At 35.1% G+C, this 17,551-nt stretch overlaps 1 protein-coding gene across 2 annotated transcripts in view; it reads left to right on the top strand.

The window, feature by feature from the left end:
* The window catches only part of ARHGAP12 (Rho GTPase activating protein 12), a 108,677-nt gene extending 91,392 nt beyond the window's left edge, over nt 1–17,285 (top strand). For both annotated transcript variants that reach the window (XM_044679707.1, XM_044679706.1), the window contains 7 exons: nt 2,700–2,802; nt 4,873–4,989; nt 13,693–13,791; nt 15,213–15,290; nt 16,033–16,167; nt 16,455–16,557; nt 17,111–17,285. In XM_044679707.1, the coding sequence (XP_044535642.1) occupies nt 2,700–2,802; nt 4,873–4,989; nt 13,693–13,791; nt 15,213–15,290; nt 16,033–16,167; nt 16,455–16,557; nt 17,111–17,285 (810 nt within the window). The remainder of the gene's footprint in view (nt 1–2,699; nt 2,803–4,872; nt 4,990–13,692; nt 13,792–15,212; nt 15,291–16,032; nt 16,168–16,454; nt 16,558–17,110) is intronic.
* The last annotated feature ends 266 nt before the right edge of the window (nt 17,286–17,551 follow it).

Below are 17,551 nucleotides of genomic sequence, written 5' to 3'. Positions count from 1 at the left end.
AAGACCATCTCCTCTGAGGGAGTTTGGGGCTTGCTTTTATGGTGACTTTTTGTCCTTGTCCTTCTTCACAGGGGCCAATCATAGTTTCCAAATTGTCTAGCACTGCTCAGAGGGCAGTGTCTGTGGGGATCAACTTCTCACCTTCTGAAGCTTAAGTTCTCATCTAAGGGTGTGAATTTTCTAAAATTCACCTGCTGGAGAGGTGAATACTCATCCTGGCTGATTGAGTTTCTGAGGGTTCAAACTTGTGTTGATTCAATCAAAAGGTAGACAAAGGAGAGTTAATCTTGTTTTCATAATCTAATGAGGTACTTAAATACCTTTACAATAGAGTAAAGAATTCTCTTTCACAAATGGCAGAGAAAAACAACTTTGAAAGACTTAGAATTCTCAGTATTTTATTGATAAACCAGGAGCTCAAAGGAGTGAAGATGAAATAGCCACTTGTCTCCTGACAAAGATATGTTGACCTTTAAATCTAGAAATTGACAATTTTTTTGGACATGGTTGATGTGGGAGTTTATATTTATTTATATTTAAATTTATATTTGTAATCTTATTATGTATATACTATATGATTGAACTAAAGGATTCTTTTTATTTTTTTGAAACGTGCTCATTTGGGATATGCAGGATCAGTAGTGGGAAGTGCAACTTCATTTTAAAAACTTGTTATTTAAAACATAAAATAATGTTAAAAACAAAAAATATGCATATTGAATTGAAAATCAGTAGTTCAAAAACTAATGCTGTAGTTGGAAATAATTCAATAGAAACAGTCTGCCTTTAGCAGAATTTTGAATTAGATAAGATTCATGCTAGATATATTGTAAGAAGGAAAATTTAAGTATTTCTAGATATATATTAAAATATGTGGCCGCCAGGAATCAACAATTCAGGTTGATTCCGTAATTAAATCAGACCCAAGTCAGCATCGGGTTAAGGAGTTTATTTCCAATCTGGTAGGTTAAAAAGTAGGAATAAAGAGAAAGGGAGAGGCTAGTCCAGGCCAAAGGCCTGGACGGAGAGAGAAGGTTAAAAGGCTAAATAAATGAAGCTGTAAGCCACAAGGCCCAACAGCCAGATAGGCAGAGTTTAGAATTGGCCCAGCTAGGCCAAGGAGGTCAGCCTAACTTACCCACGTGACAATATAGAGTGTAAGCTCTCTGTGGTCTCAGGAGATGCTTCTGCTCCCAGTTCGAGACAGCAACTTCCCTTACAGGAAGTTCACTAACTTACTTAAAGAGATCGTGTCTTTCATCACTTCCTGTGGTCCACCTCTAATTCAAATGGACAAATGGCAGGTTCTACATTGATTTGGACTGCCCCTTATTCTTGATTTGTTACTTATTGTCACGTGTGGGTAACTCGTCTCCCCTCCCCACTAAGGGAGGTTAGGGTGACATCATTAGCACACCTAGGTTGAGTAAATTTTTGACTATTAATGGGCTCGAGCTAATTCCATTTACACAGTATATGGTCTATAACTTATTGCTAGTGAAGAATTGTACACTAGGATTTCAAAATATTACATGACAGGAAAAGAAGGTGTGGGTCCCTTATGTAGTGAAAGGAAAGGATAACAGATGGATGCTCCATATGCTCCACTTGTACTCCTTTATATCCATTAAGAGGTCAAAGGAAAACCTCTCCTGTTATGAGCAGCCTCCCTTAGGAGTACAAGAAGAGATCTGTGCTTTTGGAGGAATCCTCAGTCTCGGAGATCACAGGTCTATCAGAAATGCTGGAGATGGGAGGTTTTAGCCCTTTGCATCAGCCCTTCTCCCTGTGATACCTTTTTCTGAGCCTTCCCCAAGTGGATCACTGCTTTCAGTGCTTTCAGATATTCTGTTAGTCATGTTAATAGGGCAAGTAAATCATAGCTTAAGAAATTGCATGTTCGCTGGTGCTGCTGACCTTTACCTTTAGGCCAGGAAAACCCATATTCATATCCTACCTGTGACATTTACCTGTTGTCCCAAAAATCATTTAACCTCTGCTCTAGGCAACTCACTGAAGAAGGAAATACCTGGAAGGTCCCTTTTCCTACCATCCTGAAAATCACACCTGAGGCTGAGACACATTAAAATGGTAGGGTCATATGGCTAGTAAGAATCTCAGGCAGGATTTGAATTCTAGTCTTCCTGACTCCAAAGTCCAACACTGAAACAGTGACTTCTAGCAGCCCCTAAAGGGTGAGCTAAGGGATCAAGAGGCAGAAGTGAGGAGAATTCTAGACTGGTTCTGCTACTAACTTGCTCTTTGACCTTGGGCAAATAAAAGCATAACCTTTATCCTGTGAGCCTCCATTTTCTTATGTGGTAAATAAGGGAAATCAGATAATATGTAGGCCCCTTCAGGCTAACATTTTATGGCTCCCTCCCCATTTGTCATGGATTTATACTATTGTTCAGTGTCACATATGGCCCTACAGAAATAAATCTGTGCAACTTATCACTAGAACTTGATCTGCATCCATCCTGTTGATAGAAGATATGATATACTTCTATCCATATATACAAAGGAAAGCATTAAATATTATCTTGAATAAGAAAAGCAGTTTATAAAGATCCATACACAGAACCAATTGTTTTTTACTAATGGTTTACAGAAAAGTCAATTGTTCGTCTTTCTTAGAGTTGCAGAATAATTTAGTTTAAATTGAATCAACATAAGCATGGGAAATTTCTAATCAATAGGCCGTTGAATGTGATGAGACAGTTGAAGAAGAGGTACCAGATTCTCCAGGAATGGAAAAACATGACAAAGAAAAGGATCATAAGGACTCTAAGAAACTACGTTGTAAGCTCATTTATCATTATTCATCCTTTTGAACCCATTACGAGTTTGTATCTCTAACTATTAAAAAACTAAAAACCATGTTTTTTTCTCCCACTTTATAAAAAACATGTCACATTATTATATAAAAAGTTATAAAGCAAATTATCCTGATACATTAGCTCCTTTTTCCCCTTAATTTTCTATAAATTTCTTTTTTTTAAGTTCATTTAATTAACTAATTTAGAATATTTTTCCACGGTTACATTATTCATGTAACACTTTCCTTCCTTTCCTCCCACCCCTCTCCTGTAGCCAATGAGCAAGTTAACTGGGTTTTACATGTGTCATTGATCTACATCAGTGATGGGCAAACTATTCCCCAAGGGCCATATCCAGGCCATAGTTTGCCCATCACTGCCTTAAGCAATGGATGTGGGGGCCTAGTGATTAGGGAATTGCTTAAGGCAGTGATGGGCAAACTATGGCCTGGATATGGCCCTTGGGGAATAGTTTGCCCATCACTGATCTAGACCAGTGATGGGCAAACTTTTTAAAGAGGGGGCTAAAGGAAAGGAAATGCTCCTCTGTCAGTCTGTTTCTAAGGCAACTGTTTCGAAGTTTCATTGTATTGTATCCTACTCATTGTATTTGTCAGATTAGGAATAATGTCACAGGCAGGAATAGAACATTTCAGGGGGCTGCATCTGGCCCGCAGGCCCATAATTTGCCCATCACTGATCTAGACTTATAAATTTCTTTCTCAAAAAATGCTTCATTTGAATCATCTCAATCCTTTAATTTATTGGCTTGTCTCAATATTCAATAATTTTTTTCTTTTATGCTATGATTTTACCATAATATTATAACTTTGTCAGTCATCCTTCCACAATTTTATTAATTTAGCCAGAGACCATAATTGGAAGGTAGACTTGCCAATAGTCTATATATATAGTCTATAAATTGTCTATAGAATGGAGATATAAGTGATTTGATACTCTAGAAATAAGTATTAAGATGATTTTTTTGTATTTGATACCTTTTACATGACCAAACATTAAACATTTGAAAATATAAGGGCAATATCTTGGGTTCAGTTATAATCTTAGTAACACTCATTTATTCCTGCACAGTAGTCACAGAAGGACTGGGTTCTTTTAAGATGCAGAAAGCCAAAAATGGGAGGCACCTTAACTATGGCCATTTACTTTAGCATAGCATCTTTTAGGATTCTCCCCCACTGTTGTTTTTTTTTTCAGAATCCTAGTGATCAAAGATAATAAATGTTATTTAAGAAGACCATTGGCAATGACCATGAAATAATGATTCCTGACCTTGCTTGGTTTGAATCTGACCTGCCTCCTTTAGTCTAAGTTGTTTATTTTTACTTTTCAAGTTAATTAAATGATTAGAAATTATTTTATTCATGTTCCATCCACATTCTGCCTCGAATTTGTTACTTACACTATGAATATCTACTAATATACACAGTGATTTGCTTTTATTATTTGCAAGTGGGTTGCTAAGCTACAGCTACTCTTTCTATGCTCTCAACTTTCCCAATTATGGGCATACACAGTCATCTTCAGGAATTTTATTTAAAAATTTTTTTTCTTTGTAACTGTCATAGAAATTTAGGTATGCAAGTAATGTGCTATGTGATTAAAAAAACCTCACTGATGGAAAAAATGATTCTTAAACTTTCCCAAATTGTCCTGTTCACTATGAAGATGCTTAGGTTTAATTAAAACCTCAGTAATTCTCTTAAGTGAAAGCAGATTTCTGGTCTGATGAGGCTGAGAAAAGTAAATTTTGATTTTCTTGCAAACACTGACACAGAAATTAAATAAAAGGTACCATACACAAAATAATGTTCAAGAACATTTATTTTGGACCAATCCTGATAGTTATTTGATGTTCGAATTTTAGGTTAGATAATATTTTAAGTACCAGCATCACATTAAGTTGTGTTCATTAAGTGAATTAGTGTGACTTAAACAACTAACCATAAGGTTATCATTCACATTGCTAAGTGAATTGTCTAGTTTGTTGAGAAAAAATGTTTATTAAATACTAATGTTTGTTCCCTTTAAGCAATGAAAGTTTTGAGCATAGATTCTTCAGAGCAGAAGAAAACGAAAAAAAATCTGAAGAAGTTTCTTACTAGACGACCTACTTTGCAAGCTGTACGTGAAAAGGGTTATATTAAAGGTATGTAGAAGGGAAATCCTTAGTATAGCTTGCGAATTTCAGAGCTAATACATCTGAAGTTAAAAATGGGGATGAATCTGTGAAAATGTCTTTTTTTAATCAAGTTTTCTTTTTGTAAGTACCAGTCTTGTATATTTTTTTAAATATATGATAGTTGCAATAGTTATATTGTAACAAGAAAGTTAAAAATTTGTCCATGTTTATAATCCCACCTATCCTTTTTTTTTTGTTCTGTGCGTTCTTAAAAATTGGTTTATCAGTGTTCCTCTTTTTATATCTGTCACTCCTCATTGAATATCTGCCATTCTCTCCTTTCTTACACCCCAATTAGAAAACCCTCCCTTATAGTCTATGTATAATGAAACAAAACAAATCTGCAAATTGGCCACATATGAGAACACATGTTTCATTTGTGTACTTTTGCCCTCATCCATCATCACCTCTCTGCCAAGAGGGGCAAGAAACAACAGGGGAACTATCTAAGATAAGTCCTAACTTATCTTAGTCCCTCTGACAAATACCCTGGCAGGGATGTAAGAGGGTGAAGTGCACATTTGCCTAAGATCCTCTAGAACAGGGGTCGGCAATGTATGGCTCTCGAGCCATAGTTGGCTCTTTTGAGGGCCAGATATGTCTCTTTCTGCAGGAGCCATAAAGTCCATTTTTTTTTCAGGCACTGTTACAGGAGCGCACACTGTGAGCACTGTATGGCTCTCATGAAATTACATTTTAAAAAATGTGGTGTTTACGGCTCTCACGGCCAAAAAGGTTGCTGACCCCTGATCTAGAAGGTCTTAAATGAGCACTGTCTTTGGTGACTACACAGGGGTATACACGACACAGGAATGAGGAAGAGACTCCTTAAACACCATCGAGGGGACAAAGCCAACTCCCAACTTGTGGAAGGGTACAGCAAGAGGAACTCCTTTAAATATGGAGCAAGAAAAGAAGGTAGAGCCAAAGTTCAGTCCAGCACCTGCTGTGAATCACCAGGAGACATGGATAAAGAAGCCAGGGATGGCTGCAGAGGGAAGGGCCTAGGCTTACTTCTAGGTCTCAGGGCAGACTGCAGATCAACAGGAAAAACGGATCAGAACCCAACTGTCTCATTCAGAATAGCATCATGAGAGCAGCAATGGCATCAGAACTGCAGAAGGGACAGGATCAGACACAACCTATCTCCATTCCATTCAGGAGATGGGGAAAGGGAACATAGCCTGGCTCTGATACAAAGGCTCCATCCAGTAATGGAGGCTGGATAGATGAGTTGGCAGAAAAAAGTACAAATATAGTGAAGAAATATCATGGTTTGAGAAGCCTGAGGTGAATTCAGAACAAGGACATCAAAAAGCCTCAGGAAAAGAATGGCTTGTTCACAAATGTATTGAGAATAAATGAGAGAAATGAAGAGATTGAAAAAAATCAAGCCAGATGTCTTGAAGAGAAAGTAGAGAGAAAATAAAGAGCTTAAAAGAGAAGACAGAAAATACAAAGTAGTTGTCAAATGATAACATGGAATGGAGAGATTGGAACTAAGTGATCCAGTGAGAGACAAGATACATGAAAAAAAAAACAAAACAAAGAAATACTAGAGTATGGAAAGTATTAGCTATTTAAAAAAAAAAAAAAAAAAAAAGCCCTAACCTGGGAGTAAGTTCAAGAAGAACTAATTTAAGAATAATCAGCCTCCCTGAAAAATCACAACCAAACAAAACTGGATATCCTATTTTAAGAAATCATACAAGAAAATTGCTCTCTATTAGTGTCTGAGGACAAAGTAAAAAAAGAAAGAGTCTGCCAACCACATTCAGAAAGTAATCCCAAATTGAAAGTACCCAGGAATGCTCTAGCCAAAATGCCATAGTTGGCAGGTCAAAGAAAAAAGCAAGCAGCCAAAAGGAAAGCTCACAGGTATGTGCAGGATCCCACAAGACAATACCCAAACTATCAGAAAGTATTAAAACATAATATACCAAAAAGAGAGAGGTAGGATTGATCTTCGGTCTCTTGAAGCTATGAGTTCTGGGGTCTTTCAGTGCTGTGTCCCTTACATGATTATTTTGTTCATTATATAAATTAATTTCTTGGTTCTGCTCATTTCACCCTGTATGTATTCATACAAGTCTTTCCACATTTCTCTGAATTTGTCTTCCATCATTTTTTATGATAAAATAATGCATAGTATTCCTGTACCACAATTTGTTCAGCCATTCTTTAATTGCTTCTAGGGTTTAAACTAGGACAAAAAAATGTTATTCTTGGGGAGGGGATGTTCCCTCTGTCTTTGACTTCCTTAGGGTATGTACCTGATAGTAATATCATTAGATAATAATCATAATAATTAGCATTCATATAGCAGTTTAAGGTTTGTAAAGTGCTTTGCATATGTTATTTCATTTGATTATAGATTTTGTATATTTAGTGACGATATTTCCAAATGTCTCAATTATTTTTATACTTGGTTTATCAGATTTTTGTTTTCACTGTTGTGATTATCAATTATTATGAGTTGTTAAAACTACCTTTTTTGTCTGGCATGTAAAAATGGTTTTTCAGTTGAAATGATGAATCAGTAGTAAATACTAAACTAAGATATTAAAGAGCATACAACAAATAAGGCATCTAAATCTAATATGATAGGTTTTTTTTTTTAAACCCTTAACTTCGGTGTATTGTCTCATAGGTGGAAGAGTGGTAAGGGTGGGCAGTGGGGGTCAAGTGACTTGCCCAGGGTCACACAGCTGGGAAGTGGCTGAGGCCGGGTTTGAACCTAGGACCTCCTGTCTCTAGGCCTGACTCTCACTCCACTGAGCTACCCAGCTGCCCCCTGATAGGTTTTTTTTTAAATAAAATAAGTGGAAAGTTTTGATTCTGAGCTATTTAGTTGTTTAGAAAGTACTTAAAGAGCTCACTAGGAAATAAGTCCACATTTATAAAATATTTTAAGGTTTATAAATGCTTTCTTCATAGCACCTCTCATAGGATGTAGTGAAAATACTATATAATTGAACAAATAAGGAAATTGTTGCTTTGAGACCTTAACTGACTTGCCTAGCATTACCCACATAATAAAATTGTACACTAGGATATATACCCAAATATCTTCTGTTTCCAAATTCAATTTTTTCCCCCACTATATTATTAGGAATGATTAAAACTTTGTAGTGTTTGAGAATAAAAAAAAAAGTTCCTCTTCTAAGGAAAATTTGATTTTTGAAAATTTGCCTTTTAATTTGTAATTGTGTTTTTTAATAGATTTTACCCTTATTAATAAATTTACATTAGCATTTAATTAAAAAGATTTATTCTTAATTTTTGTAAGAGGTCATCAAAACACTGGCACATATATATATTAGCATACATGCCAATACTTACCTGTATTTACAATATTACACTGTATTTCATATAGTTGTGATTTTGGATTTTGAGGGTATGGATTTCTTAATTAGACTTGATGGGCATTAAAAAAGCCCAACAACTCGCATGTCATTGATATTGTCATTTTTTTCAGTATTCCAGTTTTTAAAAAACTTTTTGTCAATAAAACACCTTTTATCAATAAAAATAAAACTGCATCCCCACTTAGACTAGTAGTTCAAACTGTTCTTATTTTGTTGAATTGAGTGTAGTTTTATCTCATGTGGAGATAAGAGAATTGGATATGATATTTTTGAACTGTATTTGTGACCATGGGACTAAATTATAAAGTTATGTGCAGTCCCAAAAGAGAATAAAATCCCAGTAATTCCTTTTCAGTCTGCCCACCTGAGAAATAAGTCCTTATGAAATAGATTTCATTATAGAAAGAATAGCTGTGCATCAAAACTACTCAGTAAATACATGTTTGCTGAACCAGATAACCTTTTAATATATGAGACAGAATTTTGACTTCTGCAATGCTTTCCAAGATGTCTGGATTCTAGAGTTCTGTAGCCCCTATTTTTTTTTTATGTGTATAAGAATCTGGTTTTCTTCTTAGAATTTTATAACTGTACTATCCTCCTTTGCTCCAAGAAGTATAAATGAATAAATATTATTTCCTATAAAATGTATACATAAACATATTCATTTATACATAACTAGGTTAATAAGTAAGACCTTTCCTCCCTTTATCTTTCTGTAGAAGTTTATTCCCTCTTTAATATGAAATTTTAGTTAGTATTTCTCATGTAGAATCCCAAGGAGATAGGGGAAAGCATAAGCACATAAATAAGTTCTTTAGAGAATAATCCAAAACCACCTGGTACTTTCCTGGCAATTAGCATGTATCCCATAAATCCTTTCCTTTTTGTTTCACTCCCCTCAAAGGACCTTTCTGTCTTTTCTCAATAATAATACCATTAATAAAGTGTCTGTCTGAGCCCAAATATCCTAAATAGGGTCTTCAGTAACCTCCTTGTTATTAATAATTTAGGCATCCTCCCACTTTCATATTCTCATGTCTTTCCAACAATTTCTGTACCCTGAGTATAACTCTTGAAATGGTGATAGCCCGTAGCACCTTGTTCCACACCAATCACCAGCCTAGAAACCCTGTAAAAGAAAGAGCATCTATAAACTATATAAGAGAACGGTGAGGAAGCATCTTTGGAGCAGCCAGAATATCTCCCCAGTTGGGAATGCAAATTTGGAGTTGTAGCCTGCTCCTGTCTCCTAGCCAACTGGGAAAAAATATCCTTTGATAAATATCCTTTTGACATGTGAAGTTCTCCCCCCTGTGAAGAGCATCTCCTTTGTTTCCAGTTCTTTGCTTTCACAAAAAGTGCTGCTATAAATACGTTAGAGCAGTGATTCCCAAAGTAGACGCCACCGCCCCCTGGTGGGTGCTGCAGTGATCCAGGGGGAGCAGTGATGGCCACAGGTGCATTTGGGGGCATTGAATAACTGTAAGGGGGCAGTGATAGTATGTGACAGTGGGCTAAGTAATATTTTTTCTGGAAAGGGGGTGGAAGGCCAAAAAAGTTTGGGAACCACTGCTTTAGGGTATTTGAACAGTCGTTAATCATTAGGAAAGACTTCTTTCTAGTGTTTGAAAACTGCCCCCCCCTGTAATTTCCACCTTTTGGTGGACCCTTCCATAAAGTAATTCAGGACACACACTCATGCATACATACATGCATATACACATATACATATATATAAATAATACCTATTATTAATTCTCATTCAAGTGTAGCTTGACAACATTGGTCTTTTTCTTTTCCATGCTAAGTACACTCATGTCTGTCCTCATAAGTCATAGCTTCATGAACTATCTCTGTCCTAGTTGCCTTTCTCTGGATAGCCTTCAGTTCCTGATTCTGTGAGACAGGGAATATAACTGCAGAGTTTAGCCACATTATTTGTCAGACAGGAGAATAAGTATTGGATAAAAAGTTCAAGGAAAAAAAGGGAAAATTTAGCAGCAGGTTGACATCTTTCCGAGGGCACAGGAGAAAGTAGGAACTGGGAAGTGCAGGTAGTCTGCAGTGGACAGAGGTGAGCACACCAAAGAAGGGAGATTTTTTTCCTAAGGAAGATGATGGTCCTGTCAGGATTTCAGGGAGTAAAAGATTGGGAAGTCTAGAGGTAAGTGAAAGTTTATAAGTATTTGTTGAGAATGTTGGTGTCCTAAAACCCTTTATTTATATTCAAAGCTCTTGATTTTTAGATTTTTTACATTTTTTACAAGATCTTTTTCTTTATAGCATTCAAATGCTCTCTCACTCTCAAGGCATCATTCTACATTGTTGACACAAGATCCAAGTCTTCCCTTGATACCACAGATCATTTTCTTTCCCAAACTGTTCCTATCTTATCTGAAGACTGTTTCTTCCTAGTAGTATATCTCAAAAAGTTCTTTTCCTGTTTACATCAGAAGTCAAAATATTCAGCTTTAATAGCAGCACTATCTTAGTAGCTTTTTAAAAGTAATAGAAATCTATTCTTTTACACAAAAATTGCTTTTCCTATGTTTTTTTTTATCATTAATTGTGCCTTATTGAAAAGAGCTCAAGAGAGACAATGTCCCTTAGACTCTTTAAGGGGAAGGTGACTTCTGAGCAAAGCAGGTAACCAAAGCTGTTTATTTACATCATTTTACTCCTGTGTGAGTTTTGTTAGAAACTTACTGTTTACTGCATCTGCCCTGGAATTCTGTTTAATGCTCGACAAGATCACTTTGTTTCTCTGCCCTTTTTATTCTCTATCGCTTGTCCCCTCTCAAGATTCTTATCGATTGTCATCTAGATATCTATCTTCTTGACCTCTAGTGCTAGTTTGCTACAAGGTGTCTTCTGTGAATGAAAGAATGAGCGGTTATTAAATGCTTACTATGTGTCAAGTGCTAGTAATATCGACATAAGACAACCCTGCCTTTAAGGAGCTTGTGTTCTAATAGTGGCAGACAAAGAGAGGAGAATTTTGGTTGTGGGTGAGTGTTATGGTTTGGGAAGTCACCAACATTAGAGAGTTGATTGTCACACCCTTTCTGTAGAAACAATAGCTGGAGCTGGCTCAATAGAGAAACTCCCTAGCCTTGTTTGGGGTTTGCACCCAAAGTAGTAGAGAAACACCCTTCCCCCCCCCCCCCCAGGTCACAGTTCCAAAGCTGAGTCCTAAAAGCCATTGTCTCTTGAGATCTTCATCTCCCTCTACTTTCATTCCCTTTGGTCAAATGATCAAGTCTCATTGCCTAGATAGATAGGTGTTGTTTTTTTTCATTGTCCATTCTTAGCTGAGAGACTATCATTCCAATAGCCTTCACTGTACTAGCTGTTTTCTTTGTATCATAGGTGTCTAATAAGTATTTGTTCACTTGGAATTGACTTCTAAGCTGTGATCAAGAAAGCCAAGTATTAAATTAAACATCATCAAAATAGCTATTTCCACCTTTCTTTTCATAACTTCTAATTGGAAGTAATGAGGAAATGACTACCAATATTCTCAAGTCTTTCAGCATCTCCCTGTCTCCACTCAGGACTTCATGACTCCTTTAAATCTTCTTCAGGTTTCTTCTCTCAGTATCATTCATAATTGTAATTTGCATCACCAGACTTAGCAGTTAATATGTTTTAAGGTGAATTTAGTTTATAAAGGACCTTAAGGTTCACAAAGCACTCCCATAGATGAAAAATAAGTCAATTTAGGCCCTGAGATGTGATTTCTTTCACTAGTGACATCAGTGCTTCAAACTTGGGATACCTGATTACAGGGCTAGCCTGCTTAATACTATTTAAGGTAGCCTCTCTTAAAAGATTTTAACAGTTTGAAAAAATTATTCCTTAAAGAGTACCAGATGGCTTCTATATCAGCCATATTAAACAAAACATTCCAAGCAGAGTTGGCTGCTTTTTGCTTCTCAAATTACAAAACACTTGCATATTTTTCTTCCACTTATACACATGGTAAAGGTGATTACAGTGACCATAAACAAAGTTGTAAAGACTCAAATTTTAATTTGTTTCTACTCTTCCTATGCCCTTTTTTTCTTTCATTTTGGGTCCCTAATGCTTTTCCCTTTACTGTGCTCAAAACAACCATTTACACTTGCAGATTGATTATCTTGTCATATTTTTACAGAAACACATTGATACTAACTTGTTTGCACTTGAATTCCTTTATTTGTATTTGTAGAATTTAAAAGTTTTACCCTTATAAGAAAGAATTTGGGCTACATAGGTGGGGAGATTGAGAAAAGAAGAGAGGATTCAGGGAGCAGTTAGTCACACTAGCTGGTTTGGTTGCCTGGTCTAGCTGGTGAACCTGATTTAGAACTTTCTGGGTGATTTGGGTGAGGGGCATGATACTTTGGTTGAATTTCCCCCATTCTGAGTAATTTTGGTTTTTGGTGAGTCTTCTACCACACATCCTCTACCACTACCACCACCACTCCCTCATTCATCAACAGATTTCCCAGCCTGAGCACAGATTGAAACCCTTCTAATTTTAATCCAATCCTTACTCTCCCATCTTTATTCTCCAAGATTCCCCCAAATACCTTGGGAGAAATGGCATTTTTGTTGTTTTTCTTAATAGAACATTATTTCTGCTTTCATTATGATAATTTTCTAGGATGACTATTTTCCTTTATATTACATCCCAGAACACCTAAGCTTCTATTTTAATTATATCTCTGATTATCTAATTTCCAACAAAGAACATGTCTTTGGGAATTAATTTTCTTCCACAATAGAGGTACACCATCATTATTCCAATTAATTTCATCTAAAACATAAATGAGTTTACTAGGAAGGACTGTGGAAAAGACTTTTGTAGAGAATTAAACTAAGTTGACCAACCTAAATAAAGTACTGGAAATATCCTTAGGAACATTTTGAGCTGTGACTGAAGTTTCCCAGAAAAAAACATGCGTTTGTCATAATTAACTCAGAACTTTATCTTAATCTGAGAAATGAACCAGAAATACACCCCAGTTTGTCATCCATACACATTAGCCTTATAATTACTATATCAAAATAACTGATATTTGAGCTTTGTATCTCTTCACGACTTAAAATAGGTTTTTGTCTTCTTGTTGCTGACTCATTGATTAGAATCTTAAAAGTGCATTGGGAAGTTCAAAGTGAAATTAATCAGTCTTCAAAAGCTTTCTGTTTTCATAATTTTATTAATTTCATACATTTAATTTTGGATCAGGTTGTTATGTTGTTATTAGAAGAATGTTATTTTTGAAATTGCCCTTTTTATTCTTTTGTTTTTCAGATCAAGTATTTGGATCCAATCTTGCAAATCTATGTCAGAAAGAGAACGGCACAGTGCCAAAGTTTGTAAAGTTATGCATTGAGCATGTTGAGGAACATGGTAGGAAAAATACTTGTTAAGATAAGTTAGCATCTATTGCTGTGCAGTTAGAACACTAATCGTTTGGCAATTTATTGAGTGAGGATGGGGTGAGGGAGCTGCCTTAAATTCTTTTTTGATTGCAAAGAGAGCAGATTTAGGTTCCAAGTTGGAGAGCATTTTGGCACTCAAAAGGATGAACCTTGACTATGGATACAATTGTTCTAAACTAAACGTAGTACAGATATCGAATACTCGGGAAATGATTTACAGAATAAGTAGTACCCTTTGAAGAAGTGAGTCTGAATTGGCAGTCGCTTCAAATAATGAAGGCAGAGATAAGGTTAACTAGAGGGAGTGTTTTGACTATAGCAGATAGGTGTGGGTCATGTTACTGAGGGAAAAATGTTTTAGCATAGTTTAGTTTATTATGAAATTTAATACAACTTTACATGGAGTACATTGACGGTATCTCTAATAATTGATTATGCCATTTATAACACCAAAAATAACATGCACAGATGAAATAATCATTTCTTTCCACTTTAATTCTTGACTTTCCCATACATCCCAATGTTAAATTCTTAAAGTAGAATAAAATGTTCTGGCAAATTTCTATATACCGTATTGGCTTTATTTGTGTAAATTCAAAGTCTAATCATAAAACCTCCTCTGTCAAATTATCAACTCTTCTCATATATGTTTGATTCCCTGTATTAACTAAACTTGAAGTCAAAATATATTTTTCTCAGTGACAGTATTTTCAGGAGACAAGAAGTGAAACATGTGCTTATTTTGATTGTATATTACATGCTATGGGCAATCTCATAAATTTTATAAAATATATTTAGGTGTTCACCTAATTGTAATAAGACTTCTTAGAAATTTATTTTAAATTTATTATTAGTTACAGTTAACATTCTTAAATTTTCAAAAGACTCCTTGTCTCCAGTTTATCCTGCCTATATTTTGCTTATGGGTAGTATTGGCATATTCTCTCACCCCCATTAGACTGTGAGCTTACTTGAGGTTAGAGGCTTTTTGTGGTACTTTGTATCCCTAACATTCACAGTACCTGGTATATATAGTAAGTGTCCAGGAAATACTCATTTATTTGGAGAGCAAGAGTAATAGTTTTTAAAATTACACATTGGCATTAATGTAGATTATTTCTTATGAAATTAAACATTTTGGTAGTTAGTCAACAAGGTCCACTATTAACAGCTAAATTTTTTTTCTTCTAAACCAAAGCCAATTTTTTAATTTAAAAGTTGACCCCTCAGAACCCATTTAGTTTAAGGTGTTTGTCTCTTAAGTTTTATTTAGGTTAATGTTAATGATAATTTTTTTAAATCAGAACAGTATAAACCAGAGAGACAAATCACTCTTTTAATATAATCTCTATGGAATTTCAAACACCTTTCTCCATCTCTCTTTCTTAGGTTTGGATATTGATGGGATATACAGAGTAAGTGGCAATCTTGCAGTGATACAGAAACTAAGATTCGCAGTTAATCATGGTAAGTACCATTATTATACATTATGTATTACAACAATATTTCCTGTAAGTCTAAATTCCTGTCTTTATTTTTGCTTCTTTGGCCTCTTTTAGCCAAGACAAATATTAATTATTGGTAGAGTTTGTTTAAAATTATTTTCACTAAATTTATATTTAAAAATTCTTTAATTGATAAATTTTGTTACATAATTCAGATATACTCCCAGTCACATCATGCAGAGTGTACAATCCCTGAAAACAGTTTAATAAAGTAGTACAAAAGTAATTGTGACTAATAGTCCCTGCAACATTACTCTTGAGTAGTTCTCTAATTGTTAAAGGAAAAGAAAGAATATGCTTTATAAGTTAGGACAGTAATGAGTTCTGTTGCCTTTCAAAGTTTTCCTTGTTTGTGTAATTGTGTATATTATACTTTCACTCTGCTTTGTTCTCTACATCACTTCATACAAGACTATTTTAATGTCTTTGAATCATTTGTTGTTCTTTATACAATATGTTAATATTCATTTATGTGCACAAACTACAATTTCTTCAGCCATTTCCCCAAGTATTGGATGTACAGTTTGTTTCCAGTTTTTAGAGGTTACAAATATTGCTTCTGAAATGTTTTCATATAGATAGGGCTCTTCTTATTTTCAGTAGCCTTCTTTATGATTCCAATAATGGAATCACTCAGTTAAAGGGTATGAACAATTTTATAACTCCTTTGGAATGAATTAATTCATATTGTTACTCTCTTTCAGATGAGAAATTGGATTTGAATGATAGTAAATGGGAAGATATTCATGTCATCACTGGGGCACTCAAAATGTTTTTTAGAGAATTACCAGAGCCTCTCTTTACATTTAATCATTTTAATGACTTTGTTAATGCAATTAGTAAGTATAAAATACTTTCAGAAACTTATAAAGAACCGTAGTTATAAATTCTGCACAGAAATTAATTTCTCCTTTATGTATTTTTCCTTTATTTGAAACTTCAGAAGCATTTATTTAGAATTGCCCAACGTCAGCAATTTCAAACATGCCCACTAGGTGGCACTGCATATTACTGAATGTCCACCTCTGGGCTGTTGCTCCCTCCCCACCACTCCCACCCCCACCCCTGTTTTTAATTCCTTAAGAATTAGCTACAAAATCTTCAGTTATTTTTTTGTCTTTTTTAGAACAGGAACCAAGACAGCGAGTTGGTGCTGTCAGAGATTTAATTAAACAATTGCCAAAGCCAAATCAAGACACCATGCAGGTTCTTTTTAGACACCTAAAAAGGTAAGCCCCACCCCATTAATGGGAGACAAATTTTAGAAAATGATTTGATATGGATGCCCTCTAAATTAAGGTTATGAAGTCTTTATTGAATACATAACCACTTTTTTGAAGAGTTAACTCTTACTTTTTATACGGGGAATACTCCTATGCTGAAGGGAAAAAAAGACAGTCATTTTAAGTTTAAAAAATAGCATGAAATGAACAAAATGTTATTTGTAAGACATAGGTCTTGAAGTTAGGCCCAATTCAGGAAAAGATTCTCTAATTTTTAAAAAATACTATACTTTTAAAAAGGAGTGTTTATAGCTACATACTCAAGTTGTACTTAACCCAAAATAGTCACATGTGAAATTGGACTGAATGGCTATAAATATATAGTATTTGTGTTTGACTCAGTAACTTTCTCCTCAGTGAAGGAAATCAGAATTGCTAGTTTGTTTTACAAAATGAAAACTACCATCACTGCAATACATTTGGAATTTTCCTCTACTTCCTTTTTTTTTTTCCTTTTTAATATATTGCCAGTTCTGAAACATTTTTTTTTCTTCCTCAGAGTTGTAGAAAACGGAGAAAAAAATCGAATGACCTATCAGAGTGTAGCCATTGTTTTTGGTCCCACTCTGTTAAAGCCAGAGAAAGAGACTGGTAACATTGCAGTTCATACTGTATACCAAAATCAGATTGTGGAATTAATTCTTCTGGAACTGAACTCCATCTTCGGACGCTGAGTCTTATTGGAGACAGAACCAGGGAGAAGTGGGAGTCAGATTCCATCAGATTCTATCAGATTGCAAATCTTTGTACATGATGTCTTATGTTTGTGGACCAAGCCAACAGCTCAATGTTTTTGCACTTTTTTTTTTTTTTTTTTTGGAGGGTAGGGGGAAAGAAGGACGGCTGGGAGGAGGGTCAAGATGTGTCTAGGCCTTCATGTTTGTTGCTGTTATTGCAAGTTGACATTTTAAATTATTTGATTTTATTTCACTGAATATTT

This window comes from Gracilinanus agilis, chromosome 5, assembly GCF_016433145.1.
Source record: "Gracilinanus agilis isolate LMUSP501 chromosome 5, AgileGrace, whole genome shotgun sequence".
Taxonomy (NCBI): domain Eukaryota; kingdom Metazoa; phylum Chordata; class Mammalia; order Didelphimorphia; family Didelphidae; genus Gracilinanus; species Gracilinanus agilis.
Note: the sequence above shows the minus strand (reverse complement) of the source record. Positions and strands in the feature narration are given on the sequence as shown.